The sequence below is a fragment of the Ruditapes philippinarum genome, unplaced genomic scaffold, assembly GCF_026571515.1.
Source record: "Ruditapes philippinarum isolate M1 unplaced genomic scaffold, ASM2657151v2 ctg3292_1_1_1_1, whole genome shotgun sequence".
NCBI lineage: Eukaryota > Metazoa > Mollusca > Bivalvia > Venerida > Veneridae > Ruditapes > Ruditapes philippinarum.
This window is the reverse complement of record NW_026858265.1, coordinates 96,889-111,645: the sequence shown is the minus strand read 5'-3', so window position 1 is coordinate 111,645 and position 14,757 is coordinate 96,889. Positions and strand designations below refer to the sequence as shown.

Sequence of the window (14,757 nt, the reverse complement as noted above, 5' to 3'; positions counted from 1 at the left end):
ACATGGATGATGTTATATGTACAGTATTGTTATGATGACAGGTCCTCAGTGATTTCTTTACCGGATTTTCTAGTCCCATCACATCAGATGTTTCATCCTGTACTATGTACACGCCAACGGAGTACTATAAATTTTCCAGCAATCCAAGCCTTAGATCTTTATAATAAAGTACCCTCAATGACTTCTTTACCTTATTTTGCAACAACTCATGCCAGGTAATTTTAGTATCATGAACGAAAATAAATTGGGGCAGTGAACCAAACTTTTTAAACATTCACTTTATCATATGATTGTACTAATATATATGTGGTGATTTTCATATAATGCCATATTTGTCAAAAATTTTAGCTGGTTTGAAAAATCTCCACAATTTTGGGAATTTTCTAAGTTGAATTGCGGTTTTTCAACAGTTTTTGTTATCTAGATACTGGCCTTTTTTTGGTCACTATTATTTTGCTTAAAACATCACTGATATTAAAAGTAGTTTGTTTACCTGAGGCTCAGAATTAACAGACTAATTTTAGGACTTGTTATTATGATATTTTAATGATGAGGTAAGGTGTGATATCTTGTCAGTGAACAGTGTGCTTCACTCAAAATATTTAAGGTCTATAGTGTTGGCTCACTGACTATATTTTCATCTTGATATCCCTTACACAAGTAAAAAACAGTCCCAAAAATGGAAGCTGGACAAGTCCATTTAAGAAATTCAGCAGGTTAAGAAAATTATTAATTTTTATTTTTTTGTAATATTTCAGGATGCTACCACAAACAGAACACTGACGCTCATATCTAAAGCCATACAAGGGCTGGGTAATCTCGTCTGCTCGAAATCTGTAAGTTGCCTTTAACCATAGTGTTGTCTATTTGATCATAGGATTCAGGCTTCGTTGATTGATAATTTTAGATGTTATTCTTATATGTTCGTCAATGGCCAAACAGTTAAAGGTCTTTGACTTTAAGCCACTAGCCCATCACTGTGTAAGTTTATATTCCGCCAGGAACCTTGGATTCTTCAATGAGGAAGTTATCCAGATAGCTTACAGAATGTCATTTGTTCTCTTTGGTTGTCAGCATTTATTGAAATAATTGGAATCCAAGATCTACATCCACCTCAATGTCAGTACAAGTTAAAATACAACAAAATGTATTAAAATAGTTATGTTAGACTTGATAGTGTCGGGTTAATTTGTCCATTTAGCATCTGCAATTTGTGAAACATTTGGAATCATTAAAATTTGCTTTTAATGATTTATATAGATCAGAACTTCTTTAACATTGTCATGAATTTAAAATATTCAGCGAATTTTTTTCAAATACATAAAACAAGTAGGTATTAAGAATTTTATTTTGATAATAGATATGTTAAGTTTTTGTGGTATTTTCAAGCTATTTTGGTAATTACTGGTTAGTTATCCAGTAAAGCCAGTTAGGTGGACCAACCACCAAGATATGACCAAAACTGTGTTAAAATGGGTGTTAAAAACCACCCAAACAAGAAACAAACAAGAAATAATGAGTATATTTTCAAATTATATATTTTTCTTTTCAGTGGTCATTTTGTTTGAAAGAGGAGTACATGGTTCCGTTGTTCCGACAACTGTCAGACGAGGCCCACATAGAGGCTATAAAGATGTACTTAGATATCATTTCATCATCGACTAAAGCACATTCCAGCCACCAGGGTATCCAGGAGGTTCCTGTGGTTCTAAAACAAGGGTATGTGTTACAAGTATTTGAATAGTTATTACCGTATGATATTACCATATTTGCTTAACTTTTGTATATTAATATAAAATTCTAGATATTCAGTATGTAGTAATGTTTAAAAGGGTTATGCAAGAGTTGGTTAAATCATTGCTTAAGGGTTGAAAAATGGCTAACTATCTAATTAATTCTTCATTCACTTTTCCATTTACACAGGTTAGCAGCATAGGACCTCTTGTAAATGTATTTTGTTAAGACTAAATTCATTGGTGTGAATATGCTGTTAGTTGCCCAAGTTAAGAATTTCACTGCTATGGAAATAGCATCAATTGTTTAAAAATACCACATTTTAATAAGCTGTAGCTTTCAAAAAGTTACTTGTCTGTCTTTTTAAAAAGTTTCTGAAAAGCAAGTTAGAGAGAAGGCATTATTGTGACTATCTTGAGGTCATATTATAGACTGTTGAAAAGATTTCTTATTTATTTATATTATGTCAGAATGTTGATCAAAAGAGCTCAGGGCAGAAAAAAATTTGGTGTGAAAAACTTCAAACAGCGTTATTTTTGTCTGACAAATAAAAGTTTGACATATTCCAAGTATAAGGGTGGGATACCCTTATGTGAGATTCCCGTAGAAGATATTCTGGCTGTGGAAAAGCTCGAGGAACAATCCTTTAAGATGAAATATGTAAGTAGAAAAAAATTATGTACTTACTTGTTGTCTTTCTTATAATCTGTGATAAATTTTATATGTAGAAAAAAAGTTACTATTCCAAAATTGTTTTGGTTTATGTTGGCTAACACTAAAATAAGACCCGCATTTGAACCAGGCTGTTTATAATAATATTGTTAAAAGAGTGCTTATAAGATTCCTTATGTGATAAAATGTGGCTTCTGTAGAAATGCTAGAAAATTGCCCTTTATGCTCCTTACAGGGCCATTTTGTCATAATAATGCAGGCGAATAGGGGCGTTCATGGCTGAGTGTTTATGAACATTGACTTCAAACCACTTGCTTCTCATTGCTCCCTCCAGGGACTAATTCATGTGGAGAAGCTATCCAGCTAGCTTACTGAATGTCAGTGATTTTACACAGGTGCCCACTTGTGCCTGAAATAATACATGGAGGGAATAATACATGGAGGGTCACTTGAGGTCTTCCTCCACCAGTAAAGCTGGAAAGTTGCCATATGTCCTCTAATGTGTTGGCGCTACATGAAACCCAACAACAAGTGTTAAAAATGAATATTTATCAGATGAATGGATTGTATGTATATAATATGTTTTTGTTACAGATGTTTCAAGTTGTGCAGCCTTCACGAGCCCTTTATGTTCAAGCTAGTAATTGTATTGAGGAGAAAGAATGGTTAGTATGTAACACTGCTACTGCTGTGTTTTTCTGCGGTAGATAAAAAAGTCACAATATTGTGAATTGGAGTTGTTAATTGAAAAGGAAATAATTGGACTTTTAAGATACAAAAATAATAAAGAAAAGATATTGTAAGATTTAAATCCTGCTGTGTGTTTGAAGTTGTTTGCTCTGTGACTAAAAATCATTTAGATGTACTGTATATCAGGTCATTTTGGTGGTGCAGTAAATTTTGCGATTTTGGAAGGCTTGAGAGTGTAATAAATAAGTTCTTACTATTCCATTTCATGTTTTGACTCCTCTTTCTTGAATCAAGCCCCCTTGTAACTGAGGGGTTGCCTTTAACCATTTAGTTACAGAATTGAAGCCACCGCTAATGTCTGCATGGTCAAAGGCAACTAAATAGGTTTGAATTACTGGAGTCAATGCATCTGTTAGCTCCAGCAGGGGAGGTGGTTTTGAAACCCTGGTGTTGCTTTAAGTTTTCAACACCTGAGGTTGAACAAAAACATCTTTCCTGATTTGGTGCTATATGATCTAAATTGTGTTGGTGTGCCGTAAACCCAAACCAAACAAAACCTGTAAGACTAGTATTTTGGTCATATGAGAAAATACGGTCAGAACCCAAAACAATAGATCTCAAACACATGATCTTGGGGTTTAGAGGCAAACACTTTAACCACTAGGCTGCAAGTGAAAGGAAAACAAAATTGTTATATTATAATGACTTGAGATTGTAAAATCTAGAACAACCATAAGCAAGTAAATTACAAGGGGTTATCCAAAAATTCATGGACTTTCTTTATTGCGTAAAACATATTTGAGATATTGATTTAAAATTCTTACACTGCTTGGAAGAATTAATAATAAATAAACACAGAAAAATTCATGTGAGTAGTTTCTTACATTACAACAATATTTAATTTTAAATACACACATATCTGCAACAGCAGCCAACTCAAAAAAGTTATTGACATCAACGTCATATAACGAACATTTTGAACTTCAGGGTTACGCGCTCAATGACTGTTACTGCTTCTGAAAGAAATGTACATTTTCCCGTCAATCACTTATTTTTTTTATGTCACTAAAACACTAACGATTGTGAAAATTTATTTTCTCTGTCCTCTGCTGAATTTTTTCAAATGTTATTGTAGGTGTCATTTCCAAATTACAACAAAACTTTATCATTGCACAATTTTCTAATTTCTGCGTGTCCGTCATTTTCACGTTGTAAACAATATCGGCGTCTGGCGTTTCTAGCGATATCATCAAAATTAACGGAAATGAAGTCCACAATTAAAAGAAATACTTAAATGACTTCATGGAAGAAACATGTGATGTTTAACGGGTTTTCTATGTTAATTTTTAGTTTTTAAAGCAAAAAATAAACAATTACTAACTGCGCTTTTCTACCGTGCGCCGGGTGCTGTGTATGTGCTTATTTAAGAGCAATATAAAATCCTTATTTATTGACGCAGTTAACTGTTCCTTTCAAAATATACTGATAATAATCTACAAGGTATGATGATTAAATGTCATTACAATACATGTTAACGTTCAAGAGATATTTAAAAAGTCCATGAATTTTTGGATAACCCCTTTTACATATACATAGATGAAGAGCCGTTCCAATGTTTCAATGATGAATGTTTTATTTTGTTATGACAGGCTTGATGTATTAATGAAGGTTAGTGCAGCCAACCAGAACAGATTGAATCTCTATCACCCCGCTGCTTTCATCAATGGCCATTGGCTCTGGTATGTAACCATGGAAACAATGTACTTAAAATTTGTCCTTATCTATTACACCATCAGTCAGGTTGGTGTTGGTGTTTTTATGCTCCCTGCTACTTTTATGACAAATTAATTCGAAATTATCGCTACTTTTTAGCTCACCTGTCACAAAGTGACAGGGTGAGCTTTTGTGATCGCTTTTCGTCCGGCGTCCGTCCGTTGTCCGTCCGGCGTCCGGCCGGCGTCCGTCCGTAAACTTTTACTTTAAATGACATCTCCTCATAAACCACTAAGCCAATTTCATCCAAACTTCACAGGAATGTTCCTTTGGTGGTCACCTTTAAAAATTGTTCAAAGAATTTAATTCCATGCAGAACTCTGGTTGCCATGGCAACCGAAAGAAAAAACTTTAAATATCTTCTTTTAAAAAAACCATAAGAGCTAGAGCTTAGATATTTGGCATGAAACATCTTCTAATGAGTGTCTACCGAGTTTGTTCAAATAAAAGCCCTGGGGTCAAAATTGGCCCCGCCCCAGGGGGGTCATTGATTTTCCCTATATGCATATAGTAAAAACTTAAAAAATATTCTTTTAAAGAACCCAAAGAGCTAGAGCTAAGATATTTCGCATGAAACATGTTCTAATGGGTGTCTACCAAGTTTATTCAAATAAAAGCCCTGGGGTCAAAATTGGCCCCGCCCCGGGGGGTCATTGATTTTCCCTATATGCATATAGTAAAAACTTAAAAAATCTTCTTTTAAAGAACTCAAAGAGCTATGGCTAAGATATTGAGCATCAAACATGTTCTAATAGGTGTCTACCAAGTTTGTTCAAATAAAAGCCCTGGGGTCAAAATTGCATCGCCCCAGGGGTTATTTGATTTTCACTATATGCATATAGTAAAAACTTAAAAATTCTTCTTTTAAAGAACCAAAAGAGTTAGAGCTAAGATATTTAGCATGAAACATGTTCTAATAAGTGTCTACCAAGTTTGTTCAAATAAAAGCCCTTGGGTCAAAATTGGCCCCGCCCCGGGGGGTCATTAATTTTCCCTATATGCATATAGTAAAAACTTAAAAAATCTTCTTTTAAAGAACTCAAAGAGCTATGGCTAAGATATTTAGCATCAAACATGTTCTTATAGGTGTCTACCAAGTTTGTTCAAATAAAAGCCCTGGGGTCAAAATTGGCACCACCCCGGGGGTCATTGATTTTCCTTATATGTGTATAGCAAAAACTTAAAAAATCTTCTTTGAAAAAACCCAAATAGCTAGAGTTAAGATATTAAGCATGAAACATCTTTTAGTGAGTGTCTACAAAGTTTGTTCAAATAAAATACCTGGGGTCAAAATTGGCCCCGCCCCGGGGGTCATTGATTTTCTTTATATTGTATAGCAAAAACTTAAAATCTTCTTTGAAAAAACCCAAATAGCTAGAGTTTAGATATTAAGCATGAAACATCTTCTAGTAAGTGTCTACAAAGTTTGTTCAAATAAAAGCCCTTGGGTCAAAACTGGCCCGGCCCCAGGGGTGTCATTGTTTTTAACTATATGTGTATAGTAAAAACTTAAAAAAATCTTCTTTTAAAAAGCCCAATGAGCTAGAGCTTAGATGTTTAGCATGAAACATCTTCTTATGAAAAGGGCGCTATATAAATGTGGTATTTATTATTATGGGTGTCTACCAAGTTTGTGCAAATAAAAGCCCTTGGGTTAAATTGGCCCTGCAACGTTGGGGTGGGGGTTGGGGGGGGCCTATATACAGGTGAGCGACCTCAAGGCCATCATGGCCCTCTTGTTTCAGGTAACAAGCATCTACTTGTAACATTTCTCTGAAACCATTACTTAAACATTATAGTATTTATTTTTGCCTTTTCTAGAGTAGTTAAAATTTATTTGATTCTGAGGCATAATGTGCCTTTAAGAAAGATGTTAAAAGCTTGTCCTTTCTGCCAGTCAATCAATATGATATTAACCTCGCAAAACCAATAAATGTATACTTACATTTTATATATTAGCTATTATACTACCTTGTTTCAGTTGTAAAGAGCAGGATCAGACAACTCCTGGTTGTTCACAAGTGTCAGGTTACCTCCCTTTAGCCAATGTACAGGTTGATATAGACAGTGACAGAGAAATAGAGAAACTTCATGCTCTGTTGCTTAACAACATGGATAAACTAGAAGCAATGCAAGGTGATACATTATAGAGATATTTTTTTCTTGGCTCATTCTGCCATTTGTCTTTAAAGCCATTTGCTAAAACTTTATTAATTTGAGTTGAGGATATTTTGCTAATGTTTGTGCTTTTTTGATATGGAATTAGAAAACCCTACAAATGTGGTTAACCAAAATTTTCAACAGTGGTAAACCCCCTTTTTTGCCTTTTTTGTCAAATAAAATAAGTATAGCTAAAATACAAGTTTTTACTTATTCATTTTGAATTAAAAGCCCCTTTAAATAATTATTTTATATCAATAATATACATTTTAGAACTTACTCTTTTTATCCCCCATATCTTAACACTGTAAAAAAACAAATAAATGTTTTTTTGTTTAAACATGTATTTCAATCCATTTCAAGCTTTTGAAGTTTTCAATGTTTGTTGTTGATCAAGAAAGATTTTAATTCTGTGTTTAGTTCTGTAAAAGTTGTAAAATTTGTTCTACTTTACTTGACTTAATTAGTTAGCATTAAGGAAGCAGGTAAGTTGCTGCACATTTGCTGTGAATTTTTGGAGTTCATTGTCTCCCTTTCTGTTTTATGATACAAGAATTATCTCCCTTTTATGTCTAATTTTGATAAAATAGATGTCTCCCTTGTTTGATTTTGATCAAAGAATTGTCTCCCCTTTTATGTTTGGTAAAAAAGAATTGTCTGTATTTTTAGCTCACCAGGTGAGCTTTTGTGATCGCTTTTCGTCCGGCGTCCGTCCGTCCGTCGTCCGTCTGTCGTCCGTCTGTAAACTTTTACTTTAAATGACATCTCCTCATAAACCACTAAGCCAATTTCATCCAAACTTCACAGGAATGTTCCTTTGGTGGTCACCTTTAAAAATTGTTCAAAGAATTTAATTCCATGCAGAACTCTGGTTGCCATGGCAACCGAAAGAAAAAACTTTAAATATCTTCTTTTAAAAAACCCTAAGAGCTAGAGCTTAGATGAAACATCTTGCATGAAACATCTTCTAGTGAATGTCTACCAAGTTTGTTCAAATAAAATTCCTGGGGTCAAAATTGGCCCCGCCCAAGGGGGTCATTGATTTTCCCTATATGCATATAGTAAAAACTTTAAAAATCTTCTTTTAAAGAACCCAAAGAGCTAGAGCTAAGATATTCAGCATGAAACATCTTCTAATGAGTGTCTACCAAGTTTGTTCAAATAAAAGCCCTGGGGTCAAAATTGGCTCCGCCCCAGGGGGTCATTGATTTTCCCTATATGCATATAGTAAAAACTTAAAAAACTTCTTTTAAAGAATTCAAAGAGCTAGAGCTAAGATATTCAGCATGAAACATCTTCTAATGGGTGTCTACCAAGTTTGTTCAAATAAAAGCCCTGGGGTCAAAATTGGCCCCGCCCCGGGGGGGGGGGTCATTGATTTTCCTTATATGTGTATAGCAAAATCTTAAATAATCTTCTTTGAAAAAACCCAAATAGCTAGAGTTTAGATATTAAGCATGAAACATCTTCTAGTGAGTGTCTACAAAATTTGTTCAAATAATAGCCCTGGGGTCAAAATTGGCCCCGCCTCAGGGGGTCATTGATTTTCCCTATATGCATATAGTAAAAACTTAAAAAATCTTCTTTGAAAAAACCCAATGAGCTAGAGCTTAGATGTTTAGCATGAAATATCTTCTTATGGATGTCTACCAAGTTTGTTCAAATAAAAGCCCTAGGGTGAAAATTGGCCCTGCCAGGGGGGGGGGGGAGGGTGGAGATCATTGTTTTCTCATTACATGTGTGTAGTAAAAACTTAACATTGTGAAACATCTTCTAATGAGTGTCTTCAAAGTTTGTTTAAATAATAGCCCTGGGGTTTAAACTGGCCCCGCTCCGGGGGCCTATATACAGGTGAGCGACCTCAGGGCCATCATGGCCCTCTTGTTATATTTATTTTTAAGTACACATAGATGGTCTCCCTTTATCTTTGATGCAAAAGTTATCCCCCTATTTGGTAGTGTTATGAACATTGTCTTTCTGTTTATGATTTATGCAAATATTGTTTGTATGCAGGAGGCAAAAATATGTCTTCTTATTTGTTAATGATGATAAATTTGTTCTTTTTATAAAAATAGTTGCTCTAAATATTTGATACAGTAATTATCTTTCTTTTTAGTTCAGCTGTTTTGGAGAAAATTCGAGCTATTATGATTGTTTTGTTGTTGTTGCTGTTGTCATGCAAGAACTTTAATGCAGCCCATTATTAAAAAAATTCAAAAAGTATCAATTTGAAACTTTAAATATTTATTTATCATGACATGATGAAGTTGTAAAACAAGGGGCATTATCCTTAAAGCAATATTTTCAAGAGTTATGTCCCTTTTTAATTTAGAATATTTATAAAAATGGATTATTGATTGTCTTTGCCCTTAACAGACTAGCGTTAACATCACATATGGTGCTCTTGTTATAAATGATACTAGAAATGTGTCCCTTTAGTTCATAACACGGCAATATGTCAGATAATTCTGCAAATATTTCATTTATGAGAATATGCAAGCTTGGGATAATAGATTGTACATCTTTCTCCAAAATTAGATTTATCTTTCAACAATCTTGACAGGAAGTTCCATATTGTGAGGTGTTTGTGTACTGTTAAATCAGAAATTTTTGCCAAGGATTAAGTTTCGCTAATCTTGCAAATTAATTATTATTGAAAAGAAATGTTTGCTTTACATCAATCATACGTATTAAACTGAGAGAATAAACTCTCATGTCATGTATCTAACTTTGTCAATTAGAATTAGTTTGTAATGTTGATTTCACGAAATTTTTGACCTTGTGAAAATATCTGATTTTACAGTAAACTTAAGATTACATTTAAGAAAAGAATCTGTCCTTGTTCATTATTGGTAAATAGTATTATCAATATCAAACTTTAGGAAAACATTGTTACTGGTTATAAAAAAAATGAAGGAGTATGAAAGTTGCATAGCACATTTAATTTTGTTACATTTTTTTTTCTTTTCTTTTTTTTTCTCTTTTATAGATTAATTTCTATCCCAACATTATTGTAATCTGAAATAAGATATTTTAAGTATAGGACACATGGTTACCGGTAATTATCTCCTAATTCATCAAAAAATATTCACCAGTGAAGGCCCTCTGTTCTGACTGTGTTAAAATGGAATTGTCTGATATACATGTATATGTCATATAGAAGACTGATGATTGAAAATAATGTTGACAGTTACCCAATGTAAAGATGTTGTTTTGTTACTGTATGTTTTATACCCAGCTGAAGTTGCTCAAGTTACTGAAGAAATTTTAAATACCTGATTATACTGTTATATAGTTTGTTTTTGTCAAAGGGAAGGGTTTGAAATGGTTTACAGAAATGTGTATAAAAATTTCTTTTGTCTTGTTGAATTTCTTTCTGTTGTTATGTATGATTTAGTTAAGAAGATAATAGATCTTTTGTTTTTGTAAATGAGATGGCCATTATTTTGGGTAAATGGAGTCTTTTCGGCTTTTCTGGTGAAGTATAATCCCAGGTACCTGCTGTATAGTATTTTAGGCACCAAGTGGAACCTGAGAAGACGGAGAAGATAAATCACCTGTTACAAACATTATCATGTTATTATTACATAATCCTTACTACAATATGTTGACCCAACAAATATTATGATAAAAGTTTACTAAATCCACTTTGGATTGTTTCATGTGAGGATGTTTTCCTTCTAGCTTACGGAATGTTGGTGGTTCTACTTGTGTGCCCATTTGTGTCTGAAATAATGCATGGAAAGGCACCTGAAATCTTTCTTAACATGTAAAGCTTGAAAGTTGCCATATGATCTATACTGTGTTGGTGTGAAGTAAAACCCAACAACAGTCCACCTACTTATAAATTCAATAGGCAGGGCATTGTATTTGTAATGCAGTGGTTGCTTGTTTGATCTAGGTTGAGGTAAAATTTCTCTCTGACATTTGATCTCAGGCATTAAGCTAATGGTCAGTCACTTGCGGAGAAAAGGTAAATCCAAAAAAGCTGGTTATGTAGACAGACCATCGAGATATCAGCAAAAATTTGTTCCAACACGCATATAAACCAGATAAACAAATATTATTTAAAAAACTATTTGGATATAAAAGGTCATATAAGTTTTAAACTTGTTAAAGCTATTAGTCATTAGAACAGGTTAAATATACATCCACATACTTAGTTTCTTTAACAATATCACCAGACATCATAAAATTTTGCAACAAACACTAAGTACATTCCAGGATATAAAAGTTTTTTGAATTGTCTTGTATTATGCATGTTTATATTAAAAACTTTCAGATGCATGTGGTGCAATGGAAGTGTATGCGGGGAACCAGTTCAGTATTCCAGTGGAGATAGAAGATTCCAAGTCCTGTTTTGAAATGTTGAATGAGATGTTAAAATGTGTGATAGGCCTGGAACAAGAGCACATGCAGTACCAGAAAACTGTACAGAAACAGCATGTGAAAGGCTCATTGTATGTATTACATATTTGTAACTTTAAAGAGACTCCACTGAGGTCAAAAAACCTAAAAACATAAAATTTGAAACTCTTACATGGATTACCTGAAGCACTTAAAATTAAAAAGTCTGCAAAAGAAAATAAAGAAATATGATCAGAATTAAATTGAAAATGAATTTTTTGCGCTATTCTTACTTCTTAGATTTATTTTAGTGAAAAGCATTGCAACGCATTTCATTTTTGTGTCATTTTGCACAATGAAAATGATGATTCTGGAAAACTGAGGAGAGGGAATGATCTGAAAATTTGCACAAAAGTTATTGGTCCAGACTTGCATTTAATGGTACAAAAATCTCAGAAATTTTTCTGCCAGTTCCTTCATTTCAAAAAACCTCAGTGGAGTCCCTTTAAAATTGCACGATGCAAATAAGAAATATATTTTAAAGAATAACCAACTCAAACTTATGAAAATATATAAATAATGAATAGATTATCATATAAATATAGTAGCACTTTGCTTGATATATACAAAATATGACAGAATTTACTGTCGACCACGATATAATTGTTATTGCATCTGTTAGCTTATAAGATATATCTCCTGCTTAATCAGATGTAAACATCTCATTATTTTAGGATTCAAACTTGCATAATAGTTGGTAAACTGTAAGTTGAAAATCTGTCGGGACTCAAAGAGGCTATTCATTTATGTGACATAGAACTAAGAACTAACCAAACACAAAACAAAATAAAATTATTTGAACACAGTTACTACAAGTAGAAAAATATTTTAATCATTTCAGTGAGAGTCCTATTGGAGATGATAGCTTGCTTGTAGCTGCACCAGAAACAGGCACAAAATTATGAACATTGTTCTACAGAGAATGGCAATTAATCAAGCACATCTCATCAATAATTTCAAATCATTAAGTATTATATCAAGTTGCTCCTTACATGTGTGTCAATTAGAGTTGGGATATTGCTTATAGTGTATATCGATACACAGAACATCTGGTTGTAGTCTTCTCACCAACCTAATTGAAAATCTTACAACTGTATTGAAACAAAAGAACTACTATTAGCTATGAAATAATTGGTCATTAAACAGTACAAATTTACTAACTTTTTAAGCTCATCTTAGCATTATACTTTCATGACCTTTTAGAAATGATGGTCATCTGTTGTCTGCAAATTTTCAAATAACTTCCTCTGAAATCACCTTGTTTAACTCATTTTACTAGCCTTCTATGTTCCTTGTATAGAATTCTTCCAAATATATTCAAATGTTTCCATTTCTTGGTGTTAAGATTTCAAAAAGTGAAATTTTCAAAATTCCAATCTGAAATTGCAAATGCTAGAGCATAGGAATGTGATATGTGAAATTGTGTTGTGGAAATCAAGTTTACACAAATCATGACCAAAGGTCATTGTATATTTTGCATACGCTTGTATAAGAATAGTTTTAAAAATTGTTTTGTAAAAAACTTGAAAGCCAACAATTTAGATATTTCATGTTTAGACATGACTTATGGTCCCCTTGCAAGTTTTTAACATATAGTAGGTAAAATTTGGCCACACCCCTGAGGTGATAAATGTTACGTACAGGTGAGTGATAAAAGGCTCAACATGGCCTGCTTTTTTAATCGGTGGCCTTAAATAATTTGTATGTAAATATATTTTTACATATTTGTTGACACATTGGCATTGTGACATGTTCAAAGAAGCATTTATTTTTCAAGTTTTAAATACGTGTATTTTTAATAAATTTTATTTCATTTTTTTTGTCAAAGAAAATATTGAGCTTATTTTAAATGTCCTTGCCTTGTACATTGTTATAAGTATCAAAGAATTATATTAACAGGAATTTGTGCTAATTTGCATATATTTTTTTTAGCTTTATTAACCTTGTTGTTACCCAAGGCAGCTCCTTTTTATTTTGTTTCGCCTATTATTATATTATAGTTGCTTGTAATTGAGACGTCTGTACACATTTGTCCCGACAAGTTGAGTTGAAATCCTTAGGTCCTTCATTTTAGTTTGTTAAATTTTTATGGCCCTTTAAAAACTGTTACTAGTTTCTTCTTCTCTCTCTCTCCTTCCCACTGAAGCATTTACTTGCCATGATTTCAGGAGTCTTCCTGGCTGAAAGGTTAAGCTTGCCAATTTCAAACCACCTGTCCTTCACTGCTGTGGGTTTGAGCCATGGATCATGCTAACCCTGAATTTAAGGGAGAAGTAACTTCTCTCTCCAGTGAAAATAGGGAAAAGTTAGCTGTATTTGATTCCTTCATGTGAGAAAGTTATTCATTGGTTCTATTCACCTTCCTGCTCATGCTTGAAATAAAGGGGGGCAACTGCGGTTATCCTCCTCCAGTTAAGCTAGAGATTTGTCATATGACCTATACAGTGTAAGTGTGACTTCAAAACAAACATACCATTTCTCATAGCACCTTTATGTATTAATAGGTTCCTTAAATATTTGGAATGGTATATTGGTACTTTATACCTTTGGTTTTGAGGGGGATTCATGGCAGAGGGGTTCAGGTCAAATCAGTTGCCCCTCACTGCTTTGTGTTTGAATCCCGACAGGAACTTTGAATTTTTCATGTGAGGAAGCTATCCAGCTAGCTAATGGAATGTTGATGGTTTCTGCCTGAAATAATGCACGTAGGGGCATCTGAGTTAATTGTTCCCCAGAAGCTCTTGGGTATAAGGTTGCGGCATAATGAACTGCACATGTAGTATGATTGTTAAATGGAAATTCAGACTCACTATGAGGTCGGAGACGATATTGCGATATGGATTTCTAGAAGATCTTATGTTGTTAAGGGTAGTTAATTAGTGACTAAAACATAAGATCACTTAACATTGCCTCTCTACAATAAGCTTGAAAATACAGCGAGTAGTATCACACTACAGAGGTTTGTGTAGTTATTTCACTTGTTCTTAACATGCTACTTTCTTTTAATCTTAAGCTAAATAGCTGAAGCATCTAACAGTCGTCATGTTTTGATTATTTACATAAGTATTGCGCATATCATTATCTCTATGAGCAACTATGTAACTGGGTGGGCATAGAATTATGTATCGTCAGATTGCGGTAGCATGCGACGTGTATTTTAACCATGTTTAGATGTATTTGCACTACGAAAGTGAAATCATAGAGAGCGAGTTGTCTTTTATTTTACTCTCGTTTTTGCACGTTGTTGTATTTTAGAAGATTATTCTTCTTTGTACACTTTTTTTTAGAATTTTATCGTTTTGATTGTTCTACTAATAGTAG

At 33.4% G+C, this 14,757-nt stretch overlaps 1 protein-coding gene across 2 annotated transcripts in view; it reads left to right on the top strand.

The window, feature by feature from the left end:
- Nucleotides 1-14,089, top strand: part of LOC132752607 (ras GTPase-activating protein 3-like) — a 31,344-nt gene extending 17,255 nt beyond the window's left edge. For both annotated transcript variants that reach the window (XM_060742946.1, XM_060742945.1), the window contains 8 exons: nt 759-836; nt 1,553-1,719; nt 2,205-2,394; nt 3,001-3,071; nt 4,746-4,835; nt 6,851-7,005; nt 11,312-11,489; nt 12,278-14,089. In XM_060742946.1, the coding sequence (XP_060598929.1) occupies nt 759-836; nt 1,553-1,719; nt 2,205-2,394; nt 3,001-3,071; nt 4,746-4,835; nt 6,851-7,005; nt 11,312-11,489; nt 12,278-12,341 (993 nt within the window). In that variant the 3' untranslated portion in view covers nt 12,342-14,089. The remainder of the gene's footprint in view (nt 1-758; nt 837-1,552; nt 1,720-2,204; nt 2,395-3,000; nt 3,072-4,745; nt 4,836-6,850; nt 7,006-11,311; nt 11,490-12,277) is intronic.
- Nucleotides 14,090-14,757: the final 668 nt, after the last annotated feature.